The sequence below is a fragment of the Ambystoma mexicanum genome, chromosome 12 (assembly GCF_040938575.1).
Source record: "Ambystoma mexicanum isolate Mex_15411 chromosome 12, UKY_AmexF1_1, whole genome shotgun sequence".
Taxonomy (NCBI): domain Eukaryota; kingdom Metazoa; phylum Chordata; class Amphibia; order Caudata; family Ambystomatidae; genus Ambystoma; species Ambystoma mexicanum.
The window spans coordinates 1236116373-1236131851 of record NC_090936.1 but is presented as its reverse complement, the minus strand read 5'-3'; the positions used below and the strand labels follow the sequence as shown (position 1 = coordinate 1236131851).

The following is a 15479-nucleotide window of genomic DNA, read 5'->3' as shown; positions in this document are numbered from 1 at the left end:
CGTACTATGAGTTATTCATCTTTTTAAAGTTATGTTCTGGCTCCAAAGGGGTGTGGTTTACCCTCAGCACAAGGTTGAATTTCTGGTTTTTCCAGTTCTGCCAAGCCAGCTTGCTCTCACAGGCAGTGCCCCTCCCAGCTCCTGCCAAGAGGAAGCTACATTTTACGACTGCGGTAATAAAAACCTTTGCCTGAGTGAAGAGGGCTTTGTTCACTCTCCTGCAGAGCACAGGTAATTCAATTATCAGATAGATGGCATATCCTTAGTGTGGGCAGCAAAAGGAAGGTTGGCCTGGGAACACAGTGGTGACTCAAGTTTCACTCCTGATGGGGGTAGTTGCCAGGCAGAATTCAGTTCCTTAAGCCAGGTTTCAGATAAAATGTCACTTTTTGTTCCCCAGTTTCTGCATTCAAATAAAACTAAACATTTTCACATATGCAGCTAGAAGGCTGATTCTAAGTTTAAAACTATGACATTTAAACAATTTCAACCTATGTGACACTCAAAAGTAGGTCACTCAGTCAATTTGAACATTTAGATTTGTAGTGTCTTTCAGTCCGATGCAACTTAAACTGCTGAAATCCACAGCGCAGCCAGTCTTGTTATAAGCATTTTTCTGGGCTCTTCATTTCCCAGATTTTGTAGGCACACAACACTCCATTCTACCAAATGTCTGCTGGTGTCCAGTGAGTTTTTAGATGTGTTGCAATGTTTAAAATAGACAGTTTGAGCCTGCCTTCAGAGAAACACAGGGTGGTTTTAAACTGCCGGCTTTTGGATAGTGGTGAGTACTGGTACTGCACCCATTTTTGGGATTTAAGAAAATGAATTCCCAACAATTCTAGGTTGCATTTGGCAATCAGCATTGCCATTCCCAATGGTTTCAGACTACTGTGTGGGTAGTCCAATGGTGGTTTTAGGCAGTTTCCTTCTGTGCCCATAACATCGGCAAAAATGGGTGGCAGCCTATTCTTCATGCATTTCCCTGTGCATTTTCTGGGAAGCTCTGGCCATCATGATGTTTTCCATGTCAGTACTGCACAGTTTTGAGGTATGGCTCGGATGCATGGGTAAATACATCCCACAACATGCCGTTGGTTTCATGGATGACAGGGAAGACCTCATGTCCTTCTCTGTTATTGGTGAAAGTAAAATTTCTCTGCACTTTTGTATGCCTGAGGGCTTATTGCGGAATTTTGCTGACCGGCACTCATCGTCTGGGTGCTCACAATTATTTCACGTGCCTTCATGATCTTGGTTGTGAATGCCTCCTGGACGTTAACACATTCTTTCCGCGTAGGTTGAATTGGGGGAGTTAGAACCTTTGGTTTTTCAGAAGATTTTAGTATATCCAAAAGTTCACATGTGGAATTAGCTGCGGTTATTTGCTCATTATAGTAGTTCTTTTTGGTTTCATTGATATTTTGTTTATATTTTGACTCTGCTTCCTTCCATTTGTTTTTGTTATCCATAGTGGGCTGTTTTAGTGGGCTGTTGTACCCATCTGGATTCAAGTTTACTTTCCTCTCTTTTTAAACTGGTTAATTCATTGATAAGCCATTTTTGATGGTTAGTATTTGCCCTAACTAATTTCCACCTGTTACGGGCCAACTGGTCGACCAGTTTCTGAACTTGTGTATTGTATATCGTGACTAGTTTTTCACATGATTCATCCTCAGATGTCCTCTCATGGAGGTCCTGTAAACACTGAGTGAGATGTTCTGGTGGGATTTTGTGGAAATCTCTATTCTGAATTCTTTTATGATCGTTATTCTTTTTGTACATCTGTTCTTGCGGTCTTATTAGGAAATGCACCTTATAATGGTCTGACCGTATACATGGAATGGTCTCTTCCATTATGACATCCAGGTTACATGCTACTACGCAATCAAGCTGTTTTTTATTCGGCGTGGTAGGCTTGTTGTTGCTCAATCTAAAGTCGATGTCATTAAGTGATTTTTCCAATGCCAGTGCTTCTCTGTCTTTGGGGTCTCCCCTCCAGCGGTTCAGATCTCCTAGAAATAGTGTCGATGTATTTGACCCCTTGAGGTTCTGTAGTAACTGAATTATTTCTTTGTTGAAGTCTGCATAGATGACGGTAGCCTATATATCAATATGATGTTTATGCAAATGTTATTTGTGGGATTGTATTTCAGGTGGAGGATTTCACATCCCTGGCAACTACTAGTTGCAGTAAACAAGTGAATGTCATTTCTTGCAATGATGGCTACGCCTACTCCCTGTCCCTGTTCCCTGTTCTTGCAGAAGATGGTATAACCTGATGGTCTTGGGAGGATAGCTCAGGGAAAACATGCTCGCCTTGGAAACAAGACTACACAGAGCAACACAGGTTTGATCCCCGGGTCCACGCTTAGAAACCTCTGGGTATTAAGCACATTATAAATGCCCTATCATATATCATACCTCCCCGAACCACCTGTTTGATCATGGGCCCACTGGAGTCACGTATTGAACGTCTCAGTGAGGCATAGCACATCTATGTTGTTGTCGATAATAAGATTGTGTATATTCTGGGCATTATTGTTTAGTGATCTTCTGTGGAGCAGACATAATTGTGTTTCTTTAAAGCTGATAATTTCCTTTGTGTTAATTATGTCTGGTCCTACATCGATGGCAGTAGTTGATTATAGTTGATCCAACATTTTTGTACCTTCATCCGTGTTTGGATCGAACTTAACTGGCTCTCTAATTCCACCTATTTTATCCTCTTTGATATCTGGGTTGCCATTTTCTATAGCATTGATAGTTTGCTCCTTTATGTGGGGTGGTGTTATGGGCAGGTCTATGTTTGAGGGCCAGGGTCTCCCTTCTGTCTTAATGGTGTGTATATATTGTTGTACCATTGCCGTGTGCTGCACCTTTTGCAGTTCTAGTAATACTTTCAGTTGTTTCATATACCCCATGACTTACTTTCAGTAGATGTTGATTCTGTGTGGAGTAAAGTCCAGTTACTGGCCTCTAACATCGATGACAGCGACGACCGGCAAAGACTGGCTTGTCTCTGAAGCGCCGGCGCTGAAGTGCCTGACGTCTCTAGAAATGCTGTGCGGGGTACTTGGGAAATGTAGTTTCCCAGGGCCACTGCGTGCCTTACTGATAACACACAGGTTTTTTTTAACCTGTTGCGAGTGCTTTTCTCGCTGCTTATAATGGCAGAATTCTAATGTGCAACTCACAAATATATTTGTATACACACTGCTCCTACTGATGGCAGTAAAATGATTCTTGCTGTCGAATCCGTGCCTCGATCACAGAGCAATCTGATTCAAGCGTATAATGTGACTTGTTTTCAACTGTAACGCTGATATGAGATGCAAGTTCTTTCAATAAAAGGCTTTTCAAAAGTCACGCTAAAGTGAAGATGCAAGTTCTTGATTCACAATTCACATTATTTTAAAGGTACAATCAATTCGAAATACAGTCAGCTGTGATTTCAATATTAGTTATATAACGCAATAGGAAATACTAAAGCATTTGTTACTTCTTTGTCAATGCCCCCGGCGCTTCACTTGCAGTATTCTAACTTTCTGTTTGCGGTTATTAGATGTTTCACACAATCAATTCGACAAAAATGTAAATTCCGAAATGCAAACTAACAATCCTAGTTATGTTAAAGCAATAGAAAATGCTACTGCTACTAGTGCTTCATATCAAAGTGGTATAGTCCCTTTCATCCTGTTCCCCCCGCCCAGTTCTACCACTCCTTTATCCTGCTTTTTTATCAATAACATTTCGCATATCCATCGCATTATCTCTGCCATCAGCCTGGTCTTCAATGTGTCCAGGAGTGCGTGCAGCCTCTCTCGTCTTGTTCTGTTTTCCCCGTCTTCAGTACCGCCATCATTCTTCTGGTTATTAATCGCCTTAAGTCTGCCGCGCCACTAGACCCTAATCCTATCTCGGTTCATAAATATATGGCCACTGGGCTGGCTCTGCTTCCGACGTCAGCAGTCAAGCAATCTTTTTCTTCTGGTTTTATTGTTCCATCTCTCAAACATGCCCTTGTGATCCCCATGCTTAAAGAAAGTCACTTGACCCTTCCTCTCCTGCAAACTATCCACCTATTTCGTTGCTTCCGTTTCCTTGAGAGGACAAGTGCTTGGCGGGAAAGTAAACCATGCCATTTTTAATGTTGCGAGTCTGGGTTCCGCACCCAAATGAGAAGTTCATGAAAGGACAATTTCTTGGCTGGAGGTTAAACCAAGCAGTTCTGAATATTGCGATTCAGGGACTCGCACCCAAAAAGAGACAGTCCATGAGAGGACAGAGGTTTGGCAGGAGAGTGAAGCAAGCCATTCTGAATACTGCGAGTTGCACCCAAAATGAGAGAAGAATAATTGCTAAAAAGGGATCCTACGCTTGGTAGAAGGAGTGTGCCAGGTTGTTGGGATAAAACAGTAGAAATCTAAGAAGCATATTCTTGTGAATTACCCATTGACATTTGCTGAAGAAAATACAGGCCGGAGAGGCCCAGAAGGAGAGAAGGCTGTACAAGAAGGAGTCTAGGGGAAAGGATTACAACCCTAGTCTTCGAGTCCTACATTTGTGAACATTACTTTATTTTCACCCGCTGTGATTAGCCTATAGACTGGGAACTTTTCTGTTGGTTGGATCTACAAAGAAGACTTTACTTTGAGAAGAGATCCTCCTTGCAGAGTTGGTTTAAGTTATTAGTGTTAAGGGCAGAAGTGGCTTTTTGAGACACCATAGTGACGTACTTTATAGTTTTGGACATTCTGACAACTTCCTTAGTTTTCTTTGAGGCAGGGCAACCCCTCCTAGTTTTATGGATGGAGAGGCATTTTTCCAACCCATCCTTGAATAATAAAGGTTTCTGCCCAAATACATGCCACCATTGTGTCCGAGCCTTACTTCTGTACTATCACACTACGTACAAACACCTTGGCTATTTTGTGGGACTGTAAATGGCGGAGGCTCCCCTGCACCACTGAATCTCCTGCCAACGGCCTCTATGACTTAGATGCTTAATCATCCACAGTTGATGTTGCAGGGCAATCGGTGGCTGCAGGCGATCTAGCCATCCTTGGAGACCAGGTTGGGTATTGCCCCTCTTCCCAGATCCATGTATCATCTGTCACTTTTGCTTCCTTTCTCACATTTGCTGGAAATCATAAAATGGTGTTAGATGTGAAGTTTTAGGATAATAAATTCATTGGTTGAGATATTTTGAGGTTTTTCTCTATTGTTTGTTGAGTTTCTACTAAATCCCACTATAGAAGAGCCATTTGTATAGCTTTCAGATCCCTGAAGAGCAGTAGTTGACTGCAAACTCCATTTTCTGTATAGAGAAGGGCTGACATATGATCTGGTACATGGGGGCTCATGTAAAATACACTTTCCTTCCCTGTTGCTTTGCTCTATTTAACAGTGTCACACTGACATGATCTGTGAGTTCCTGAATCCAAGTGTGATTAACTCATAAACGCCAGTTGTCAATGCCATGCTGACATATCATGTGATTTTCTCCTCTTACTGCAGGATGAGGACCTGGTCCGATACCACATTGTGCTCGGGGAGCAGCTTTATAAGAATGATCTGCACATTGGCATGCACCGAGAAACCATGCTGGGAGTTTCTTACCAAGTGATGTTCACTGTACACGGCGGCCAGGTACTGAAAACAACAGCCAGCAGCCTGATCTATTCTGCAGACCCCTGAGTCCAGGGGGTTTCCTATTTTACATACATTGTACAGTCTGCTGAGGATATGTTGGGGCAGCCAGATGGCCTTTTAATTAACTTTTTTTTGTTTTTTTTTTAAACAGAGATTTGGGTACCTATATTAACAAATCTACTTAATTGCATCAATTCCAAACATGTGATCCCAAGCTCTTGGGTCAGGCTATAATAATCCTAATTTTAAAATAAGTAGCCCAGGATAAGGCTGGGAGTTGTAAACCTATTTCTTTAATTTATTATTTGTATAAGGTCTTTTGTAAGGTCCTTTCTGAACGAATAAATACATGGTTAGAAGAAAGTAACCTATGAAACCATGCCCAAGCAGCTTTTAGAAAGTGTTAGGTAACATTTCACTTACTGCTATTTGTGGACCCTCTAAACGTTTTGCTTTTGTTTCAGCCTCCTGTTCTGACTTTCTGCCAGTGAAGCACAGCCTTCGGCTGCACTCCATTGGGCTTTCGCTCATCGTTATGGGGAAAACTGACTTGTCCTTCAGGCAGTCCAGTCAGAACTGAGAAACGTGGTTTCTCTCAGTCTTATGACTTGGTTGCCACTTTTGGTAACTGTATTTCAGTGCGTAAAGTACATTACTGTACCGCGCACTGGGTCCTTGCGCTTTCAGGCCCTAGTCATCCACTAAGGATTGTTTGGTAACTGGACAACGTGCCTAGGAGTAGACTGGTGGCAGCAGAAGCCTTTTTGTGTATTTTTACATTTCTTTACTAAGCCATACCGCACTTACCGCGTTTGGCTCATGACTGTGGCTGGTGTCCGTCATGGCCATGCCACGAGGTCCTTTGTCTTCTCCTTTGGCCATTTTGTCTGTCGTTGGCCTTCCTCCTGTTCTTTGTGACCTGGGGAGTCCTTATTTGGGTATGCATTCACCCACGAATGTCGCCGCTTTTTGGGGGCTAATGCAGGTCACGTGTGTAGGTATCCAGGAAGCGGGCAGGGACTGCCGGGTCCCAATCAACACTACTGGTGCCAGGATGTCTGGTGTGCACAAGAAATGAGAGCCGCAGGGGTCCCTGATTGGACCACTGCTGACATGCATGAATGGGGCAGATCTACTCATTGCAAGCTGGGTGTGAGCACTCACTGGACTTTGGGATATGAGGAGGGGGCCTGAGTGCAGACCCGTAGATCACTCGTAGGTCTGTATCGATCTATACAAGTATCCAGATAAGTGAAGCAGACCCAAGGACTATCTGGAACCGTGCAGAGAAGGTTTGGCACCCTGAGCCCATTGTTGTCCCGGTAGAGCCCTACTTGCGCTTGATCTCCGAAGACCAGCAAAGGTGCTTCAACCCCTTGGAGTTGTGGGACCATTCACTCTCAATGCCTCCTTGTTGCCCTGCAAATGAGCCTTCACGGAAGTGTCTCTGGGCCGTCCAGTGGCCTGACCAGCTTGTACCTTGGAACCTGCATTGGAACGTTGCTGCCTCAAGTTTTGTCTCAAGCTTTGGGGAAATCCTAGTTCGCACTGCAAAGCATCTCCCTGCCAAATCTGGTTGACCCAGCTGCTTAGAGCCGCGAGAGAGGAGTGTGCCTCAGACCATGAGACTTGGGTGCTGATGCATCACTGCGTGACAGTGACAGTCGCTTCTAGTGACTTTCCCGCCTTTCTTTGGGGCCCTGAGACCAGCTGCTTTGGCGCTTTCTTTGACCTGCACTCGTGACGAGAGACCAGTTCCAGTTGAAAACCGGACTTGCATCTGCACCTGCAGCGCCCGTGCACTTTGAAGCTTAACCAAGGAGGGGATTTTATACTCCAGGCGACCATCTCCAAGCCTGCCAAGTTTGGACCCGGAGTGAGCTAAGGGCGGTGAGTAATCATACCACTGGCCCTTAGGTTATCCAACCCGTTTTTACGCACAAAAGATCCCTTGTGGTCCTTGCCTTGGCTTGGCTGGCTCCTGCTTCCCAAAGCACGGGAAAGCTTTGTTCTCTGCAGCAGATACTCCCCCTGACTCTTGGAATCGAATTTCCGCACACCAGAATCTTTCCTCTAACTTTTCCTTTCCATTGAATATTGTACTTTGTAGCTTTACGCATCAACAAGTGCTTTTTAGGCACAAACTTGACACTGAGCACAAGGCTCTAATCTTCGTAGGGCTGTACTTAATACTTTAGGGTTATTCACCTCTGGAGTTGTCCAATGTATTAAAGTTTGTCTGCTTTCCCTCCTGACAGGATTTGGCAGGAAACCACACTTTACTGCATTGACCGAAAAGGGACTGTACATATGTTTTACATAGCTTCTGTCTTAAGTAGTGATATTACTGTTTCCATTATTCACTTGTGTTTGTTCTGGGCCTAATACATTGTATATATTTGATATAATACTATCTACGGGTAATTCTTGTCGTCCTACAATGTATGCTCATCCAAAACCTCAGATCACCCCCACTACTCCTGAGACTGCTCTCCAAGCTACCTTGAATTGTCCTGGCTAACTTTGCAGAAGTGTTCCCTGTTTCACTAACAAGGGTGACCTCCTAAACACTGTTCACCAGAGAAGAGTTTAGAAATCCATTCTAACAGAAAGGCGCGGGGACCATCAGACATTCAGACTTGTGATTTTGAATGGTGATTTTCTGTAAATTATTTGTGTGGACTTAAAATCAGCGTTTGATTGTATTAACCATAGGAAATGATGGTCAACTTTGAAATAACTTAATTTCCATTGGAGATATTAAGAGCTATTGTCACCTTGTATCAAAGTAATACTGCATAAGTCAGATGGGGCCCAAACTGGGGAAATACAGTAACCTTTCAGGTCATTCAAAGAGTATGACAAGGATGTGTGCTTTCACCAATCTTTTTTTCATTGTTTATGAATGATTAAATCATAAAACGTATTACTTGTTCCGTCGATGCCCCTAACCTGGATGCAGAGAAGCTACCACTTCTATTGTATGCCAATCATGCTGCTATAATCTCTAGACCTCCAGTGGGATTCAGGAAAGCCTTCTCAATATGTGCAACTATTTGTGAGGAAAATGGTCTCTCAATTAACAGTGGCAAAACTAAAATCATGATTTGCCATCATCCTAAGACAAAGTAGATACATATCACTTACTTGAGAGAACACATAGACAGTGTAGAGACCCTTTATCACTTAGGTTTTCACTTCAGTAGTAAAGGATTGCAGACTAGACTAGCAAGGGGAACACTGGCTGCCGCAAAACATTACGGCAGCCGTGCCATTGAACCGAGTATGTTGGTGTACAGGGCCCGGGCCGCCCATGCAGTACTCTATGGTGCTGGGATGTGGGTCAATCAGGTGCATTAAACCTCCTATAAGTGAGGAAAACCTTTTTTGATAGAAAACGTCTTTCTCTCTGCCGAAAAAAGGGGCTCGAATGTATGCATGGACATGGAACTCGCCCATATATGTATAGAGTCTATGGCAAAGATAAAACCAGTTCTTTTATGGCTCTGAATATGGTTGACACCACAGTAGATTTCATATAAACCAGCACAACCAGCAAATAACGGCCTCACCCAAGAGAGAACCGAAAATCTGACAGGCACCACCCCAAACGAGACGTGCAAAATGGTAGGCAATAAAGAACAAGGAAAAACGCACACTCTACACTGCATTCTACTCAACGTGAGATCCATGGCTAAGCACAAAACAGAAAGTTACGAACTCCTAAAGGAAGGTGGCACTGACGCACTCTTCCTCACAGAAACATTGCTATTGAACAATTACAAAACAATCGCCCATGAATAGCTTACAAAAACCGCATCTGCTCCACACCACTCCTCTCAACTGACATAAAACATTGCAATTCACTCCTCATCACATCAAACTCAATGACCAATCCAGCCTACTGTTTCTCCTGATCTGCAGTGCAGACGGTCATCCTATAACAAATAACGGCCTCACCCAAGAGAGAACCGAAAATCTGACAGGCACCACCCCAAACGAGACGTGCAAAATGGTAGGCAATAAAGAACAAGGAAAAACGCACACTCTACACTGCATTCTACTCAACGTGAGATCCATGGCTAAGCACAAAACAGAAAGTTACGAACTCCTAAAGGAAGGTGGCACTGACGCACTCTTCCTCACAGAAACATTGCTATTGAACAATTACAAAACAATCGCCCATGAATAGCTTACAAAAACCGCATCTGCTCCACACCACTCCTCTCAACTGACATAAAACATTGCAATTCACTCCTCATCACATCAAACTCAATGACCAATCCAGCCTACTGTTTCTCCTGATCTGCAGTGCAGACGGTCATCCTATAACACCAACTTTGCCACGAATCTCACTGACGACATTGCCAACCTCTCCACTTACCATGACAACGTAATTGTTCTGGGGGACTTCAACATCTGGTTCGAAAGAGAAAATGAAACCACAGCAAACTCTCTCAGCGCTCTACTGCAGACCCACCACTTCAAACAAATAGTGAACAGTCCCACCCACAGTGCTAGACCAACCTTAGACGCAATCTTCTGCAGAGATGGACTCTTGACCACTGCCCCACCAGTGGCAATCATATGGAGCGATCACCATATGATTCCATTCACCGTCAAAATAAAAAACTGCATGATGTCCACAAACGTTAAAAATCCCTGCTGCAAAATCCCTTCCAGTGCCCTGTCTTTAGTCTACATGACAAGGAATTCATCGACCAGAAGTTTGTCTGCAGGTCCGGAAGTCTCACTGCTGCAAACTCTTCTTCTGTGCTGAGCTACTTTGTTGGCTGGGGTTTTTACTGAAGTCTGTGTGATTTCTGTATAGGTTTGGGGTGTTTCATGTGATTGGGAGTCCTCTCATCCAGTTCACCCAGGCCCCCTGCTAGAATCCTCCTATGGTGTCTTCACCAAAGTCCCTGGAACCTTTGAACTAACTCTAAAGTGAAATACTTACTTGTTTGAAGAGACTTTCTCAGGAACTCTGACTTTCCTTGCAACTGAACCCTATCTACCCTGCCTAGAGCTGACTCCTAGACCACTATGGATGGGTTATATGTTTCTGCCTTTGAGAGAACTCATGCAATAGACTGGGGAAGGACTGGATAAGAAAAGCATTCTGCCTTGAAAAGTTTAATAATTGTTAAAAAGTTACTTGTGAAAGAGTTGGTTGGTAACTGCCCTCTGAGAGTAAGCAGTTGCAAAAGTTCTTACTTAACTTGAATGAGTTCTGCCATTCTGAAAAGTAGATCTAAGTTTATTACACGCACCTGTGACTCCATGAGTATGTACCCCAAGACTTAACTTGGCCTAACTGTATTTATTATAAACCTTTTTATTTATAATACTTCTGGTTGTAAGTGTTTCTGTTGAACCCTTGGTTTACTACAAGTTCTTTGTAACTTCCTACAGCCCTCCATCCTAGGATAAGCCTGGCTGCTCTGTCTACGCTACCCCATACTCAGGTGGTACAGCCTTATACTAAAAATAGAGTTTTGTACTCTCTCAGTTGTATGGTTTTACTAAGCCCTTAGTTGGACTTCAGAGAAACTGTCCTAACACTATCCCTCTTCCATTACCAACCCCAACCAACCCCACAGTGATGCTGGAAATGCATGGGATAGACAGGGCCTTCATGTCCTTGTCCTGTACTCCCTTATCATGTGCGTTCTGTGATGTTTTCTGCACAGGAGTCCAGTTGGGACACCTGGCAGTGCAGTACTTCCTCTTTTTGGTTGTGGTGAACAGAGACCCTTGTGATAACCTTATTGCACCCATCGATGGGGGTACAACCCTGTACCCATAGTGTATGTTTTTGGACACCTGTGTGTGGCCCACAGAGCAGGATATGGGCTGGTGGCAGCTCCATACTGAATGTGACAGGTGCTCTGAGTATCCTCCATTTTGGGATACCCAGGCCCTGCCATAGGAATCAGTGGATTCCTGATAGAAGGCAAGGTGGCCCCTTGGGCCTTTTGGTTTCTAATGTGTGTTACCTTGTTTTCCCAAAGGCCTGAGAAACCCTGACTCTGTCCCTTCCACTGACTGGCTGTTGGATGGAAGAACCATATATGGTATTGTGGGGAAGTCCAGGCCTGACTGGCTGGAGCCTTCCCAGTGACTGTATGTTGTGGGTACACCCTTGGGGTGGGACCTAGGTGAATAGGGTGTGTGACCAATATGCATTGTATGTTATGGGTGTCTGGTTTCTGTGTGTGTGACGCAATGAATGAGACAGCCCTACCTGTAACTGACATGAATGCAGTGTGGTGTGCTGAAAGGCAGGGTGCTTACCCCAAGCCGCACTCCTTGTTATGGGTGTCTGGGTGGAAGTGAATAGCCTGTGAACCTGATTGGGTGCCTGCCTGCATGAATGCCCTTCTGTGTGATTGACTGACTGAGCCTGGCTCAGCCAAAGTGAATGAGGGACAGATGTGTATATCCGGGGACCTCTCACTTCCCAATTTGTTCAGAAGCTGAAGTTGGAACTTGAAGCTGCCTATCCTTGAAGCCCAGCTGGAAGAAGAGGAATTGCTGCTGCTTTCATTTGACCCTATCTAAAAGCTGTTGAGTCTGTCGAGGACTGATCCAAGAGACTACCTGACTAGGAGACCTCTCCCCGAACTATGAGGGAACATGGTGCAGAAGTTGAACTTCATTGAGGTACCCTGGAAACCAGTCCCGAAAGGCTGTCGACCAGAGAAGGGGTTCACCGAGAATCTTGAAATAAAGCACTCGGACATCAAAGCCATCGAAGTCCATTGCTATCGACCAGGGTTCGGAGGATTTCCGTAACCGCTGGAAGCCAGTTGAGGCCTGTTGCCCAGAAGCGGGGACAACTGGACGCTATGTTGCTCGACGACCGGAGCCACACCACTCCACTTTGCCTAAGAACCTTGAACAAAGGGCTCCCTTGCTATCACCGTCAATGGTTTTGTCCTGCCGGAGAAAGACAAGGTCATCGACGAACGTGGAGAGTCCACCAGTGGGTATCTCGCCACCTGAAGCCAACAAAGATGCCAACGGAATGAAGATCCAATGTCCAGCCCGTGGTTGAGTCCCGATTGGCGAAGTTATCCCGACGCCCGCTACTGGGTTTACGTTCATCACCCAGTCTTCTTTGCGGCACCAAACTCTTTGCACTGAGGTGGCCCGCATGGCTCATCTTCACATGACTTCCAAGACTGATCGTCAAAGAGCACTGCGAAGGTCGAAGCTGCAGTTTCGACGCAAGTGTTAACATTTCTTCGAGGAATTTAAACGCCCTCTGGCTCCTGCTTTAAAGGGAGTCCGTTCTCGAGGGATCAGTCGACGAACCGTCGAAGAAACTCTTCTAACTCAGGTACATTGGGGTAGTTGCATATTTTAACCAGAAAACAAGACTCTTTAAACATTAATGGACGGGGCTTATTAATACTCTTTATTAAACGTTGCCCAGGTGGGGGGAGCCTCACTCAGAACTGTGTTTTAGTAGCAAGAGAACCATTCTGTCATTGTTTAACCCAACTTGTCTTCCTTCCTATGATCTATGCTGTTACACATTGCTGTATGATTTGTATGCCATTATAACTGTCAGCAGTTGATGCATTTTAAAGGAGTCAATAGCTAAGTGTGGTACCACATAAACATTGTATATATTTGCCATATTAGAATTGCCAGAGTACAAAGTGTGTTATTAATTGATGTATATATCTTGAACCTTATTTTATATAAAGAACTGTGTTAGCACATAACATTGTGTGTGGACATTCCTTTGTGGGGGTTTGGGGACTCACTGTACTTAAGAACCAGCCCGCATCACCTCCTGAGAGCTTAACCTTGGTTGCTCGTCCATTCTACCACATAGAGGATCTTGGATGGGGTGCTCTGTGCTTCTACTCTGCCATATAGAGAGCGGGAGTACAGACACCCCCCTCCAGTCTTTACACCCACCCACTGTTCTTACAGAGCCATGTGCAAATGGCAGCGATGCGCAGTATAAATCATCATAACAAAACATAAAAAGGCAATGTTAGGGGTGTTGCATTTGGCAAAAGGTTAATTATGGCAGTGGGTTAGACACGTTTGACTAATGTTACATGCAATAGGTTGGAGGGATCTTAAGGGATAATCCGGGAACTACACAGCATGCCCATAGTCAGTGGGTGCAGGATTCATATCAGCAATGGGTAATAATATATATAGGATCCAGTGATTTTAACGAATAAAGAACAGAAAATGACTTTAATAACGAAACAATAATAATAAAAAAAAATCGACTTTCTTTTAAAAAATATATATGGGGGTGGGGAAATGGGTTAAAACGGGTGGGCAGTGGGTTGGGATGGGTTTAAAAGTATAGGGAAACTATGGGCTTGGGGGGCCCAAATAAAAATAAAAGAATTAGATATTTTTTCGTTGTAAAGGTTTCATTGTAAAATCATTCTCTGTAATTTAATTTGCTAACATCACATAGAACCAATGGATATGCTTAATAGAGGATCTGGATATCCTTTATTTGATGACCACATGATGGCGAAACATGACTTCTGTATAGAATGTTATTTAATTACTGTGTATTATTTTCCAGAGACAAACCTTGAAATTGCATTTAGGTATTTTACCACTTGCAAAGTTTACTGAAAAATGGAATCCACGGTATACATCATCTTGCCCATTGTTTCAATACTCTAATGAAGATCAGATGCCTTGTCTATTTTGGGGTGCTTCATAAGCCCACATGAGAAGACAAAAGCTTTTTCATTGGCATTCAAAGTATAAAGCCATTGTTGTAAAAGGCGCATTAGATCTCTGACGGGATTCAATAAAATCAGATGCAATCGAAGCATTATCTGCTTATTTAGTTTCAGTATGAACATGTAGACTAGATGTTTTAACTGTGGGTCGTATGTACATGTTGGTGATCTATTTTCTAATATTAACTCTCCTTGAATCTAAGATCATGGACTGTGAATAGGTATTTATTATGTATGAATTGGGTGCCTGTTTTATAATGTATTATTGTCATTTTTAATGTAATGTGATGGTTTTATGGAATTACTCTGAATAAAGCTATTTATCCATTTTAATGGTAGTTGAAGAGTTGACCTATGACACAACGAGATTCAAACTTGCCAATAGTAAGCTGCCTCTTTGTCAGAGGACAGGCTTTACAAGTGAGCTATCTGCCCATTTAGTGATAGTATTTCTTCAGACTGAACTGTTTTAGAGTGACATGTACTCAACCTCCCCGCTGTGAAGGGGCAGGGAAACAATGGAGCTATCCTTAAATGTAGGACTTAGATGTGAAATGTTTTTGCCATTTAAATGTGCAAAGTTTGCAAGATGGCAATGCCTTAAATGTGAAAATGCAAAATGTAAATGTTCCTTAAGTGTGTGACATGTTTATAGTATACAAGAGCCTTTATTCGTTAGATCTGTGTACCTAATACGCACACTTGACTTTCCATGTAGAATAACCCATAGACACTCAAGTTTAAACAAAGATCAGAGGAGAGTGTTGACTGGAAAGAGAACTGTGATTAACAGCCAGTTATTATTAACATAAAGTTCAAAACAAGCTGCATTACTCCATACCAACCCCGAGATGGTTGACTATGCACATCATGTGACACTAAAAGAGAAAAAGAGATCAGTCTGTAGAAATACGGTTACTGGTTACTAACTTTTTCCATCAGGTTTTTCATGATTGATTTGATACAGGATTCCTTCTTTTCTTGTTTTTCCATATTTTTTATTTATTTTATTATAACATAAACAGCAGAAAACTATACACAGTATACAGTCATGTTAAAAAAGAAAGCACAATGAAAGCATCATGC

General features: G+C 43.2%; 1 protein-coding gene across 1 annotated transcript in view; it reads left to right on the top strand.

The window, feature by feature from the left end:
* STAB2 (stabilin 2) overlaps window positions 1–15479 on the top strand; it is a 1783079-nt gene that overhangs the window by 760107 nt on the left and 1007493 nt on the right. Inside the window, exon 34 of the mRNA XM_069629923.1 lies at window positions 5521–5652. Within this exon, the coding sequence (XP_069486024.1) occupies window positions 5521–5652 (132 nt within the window). The remainder of the gene's footprint in view (window positions 1–5520; window positions 5653–15479) is intronic.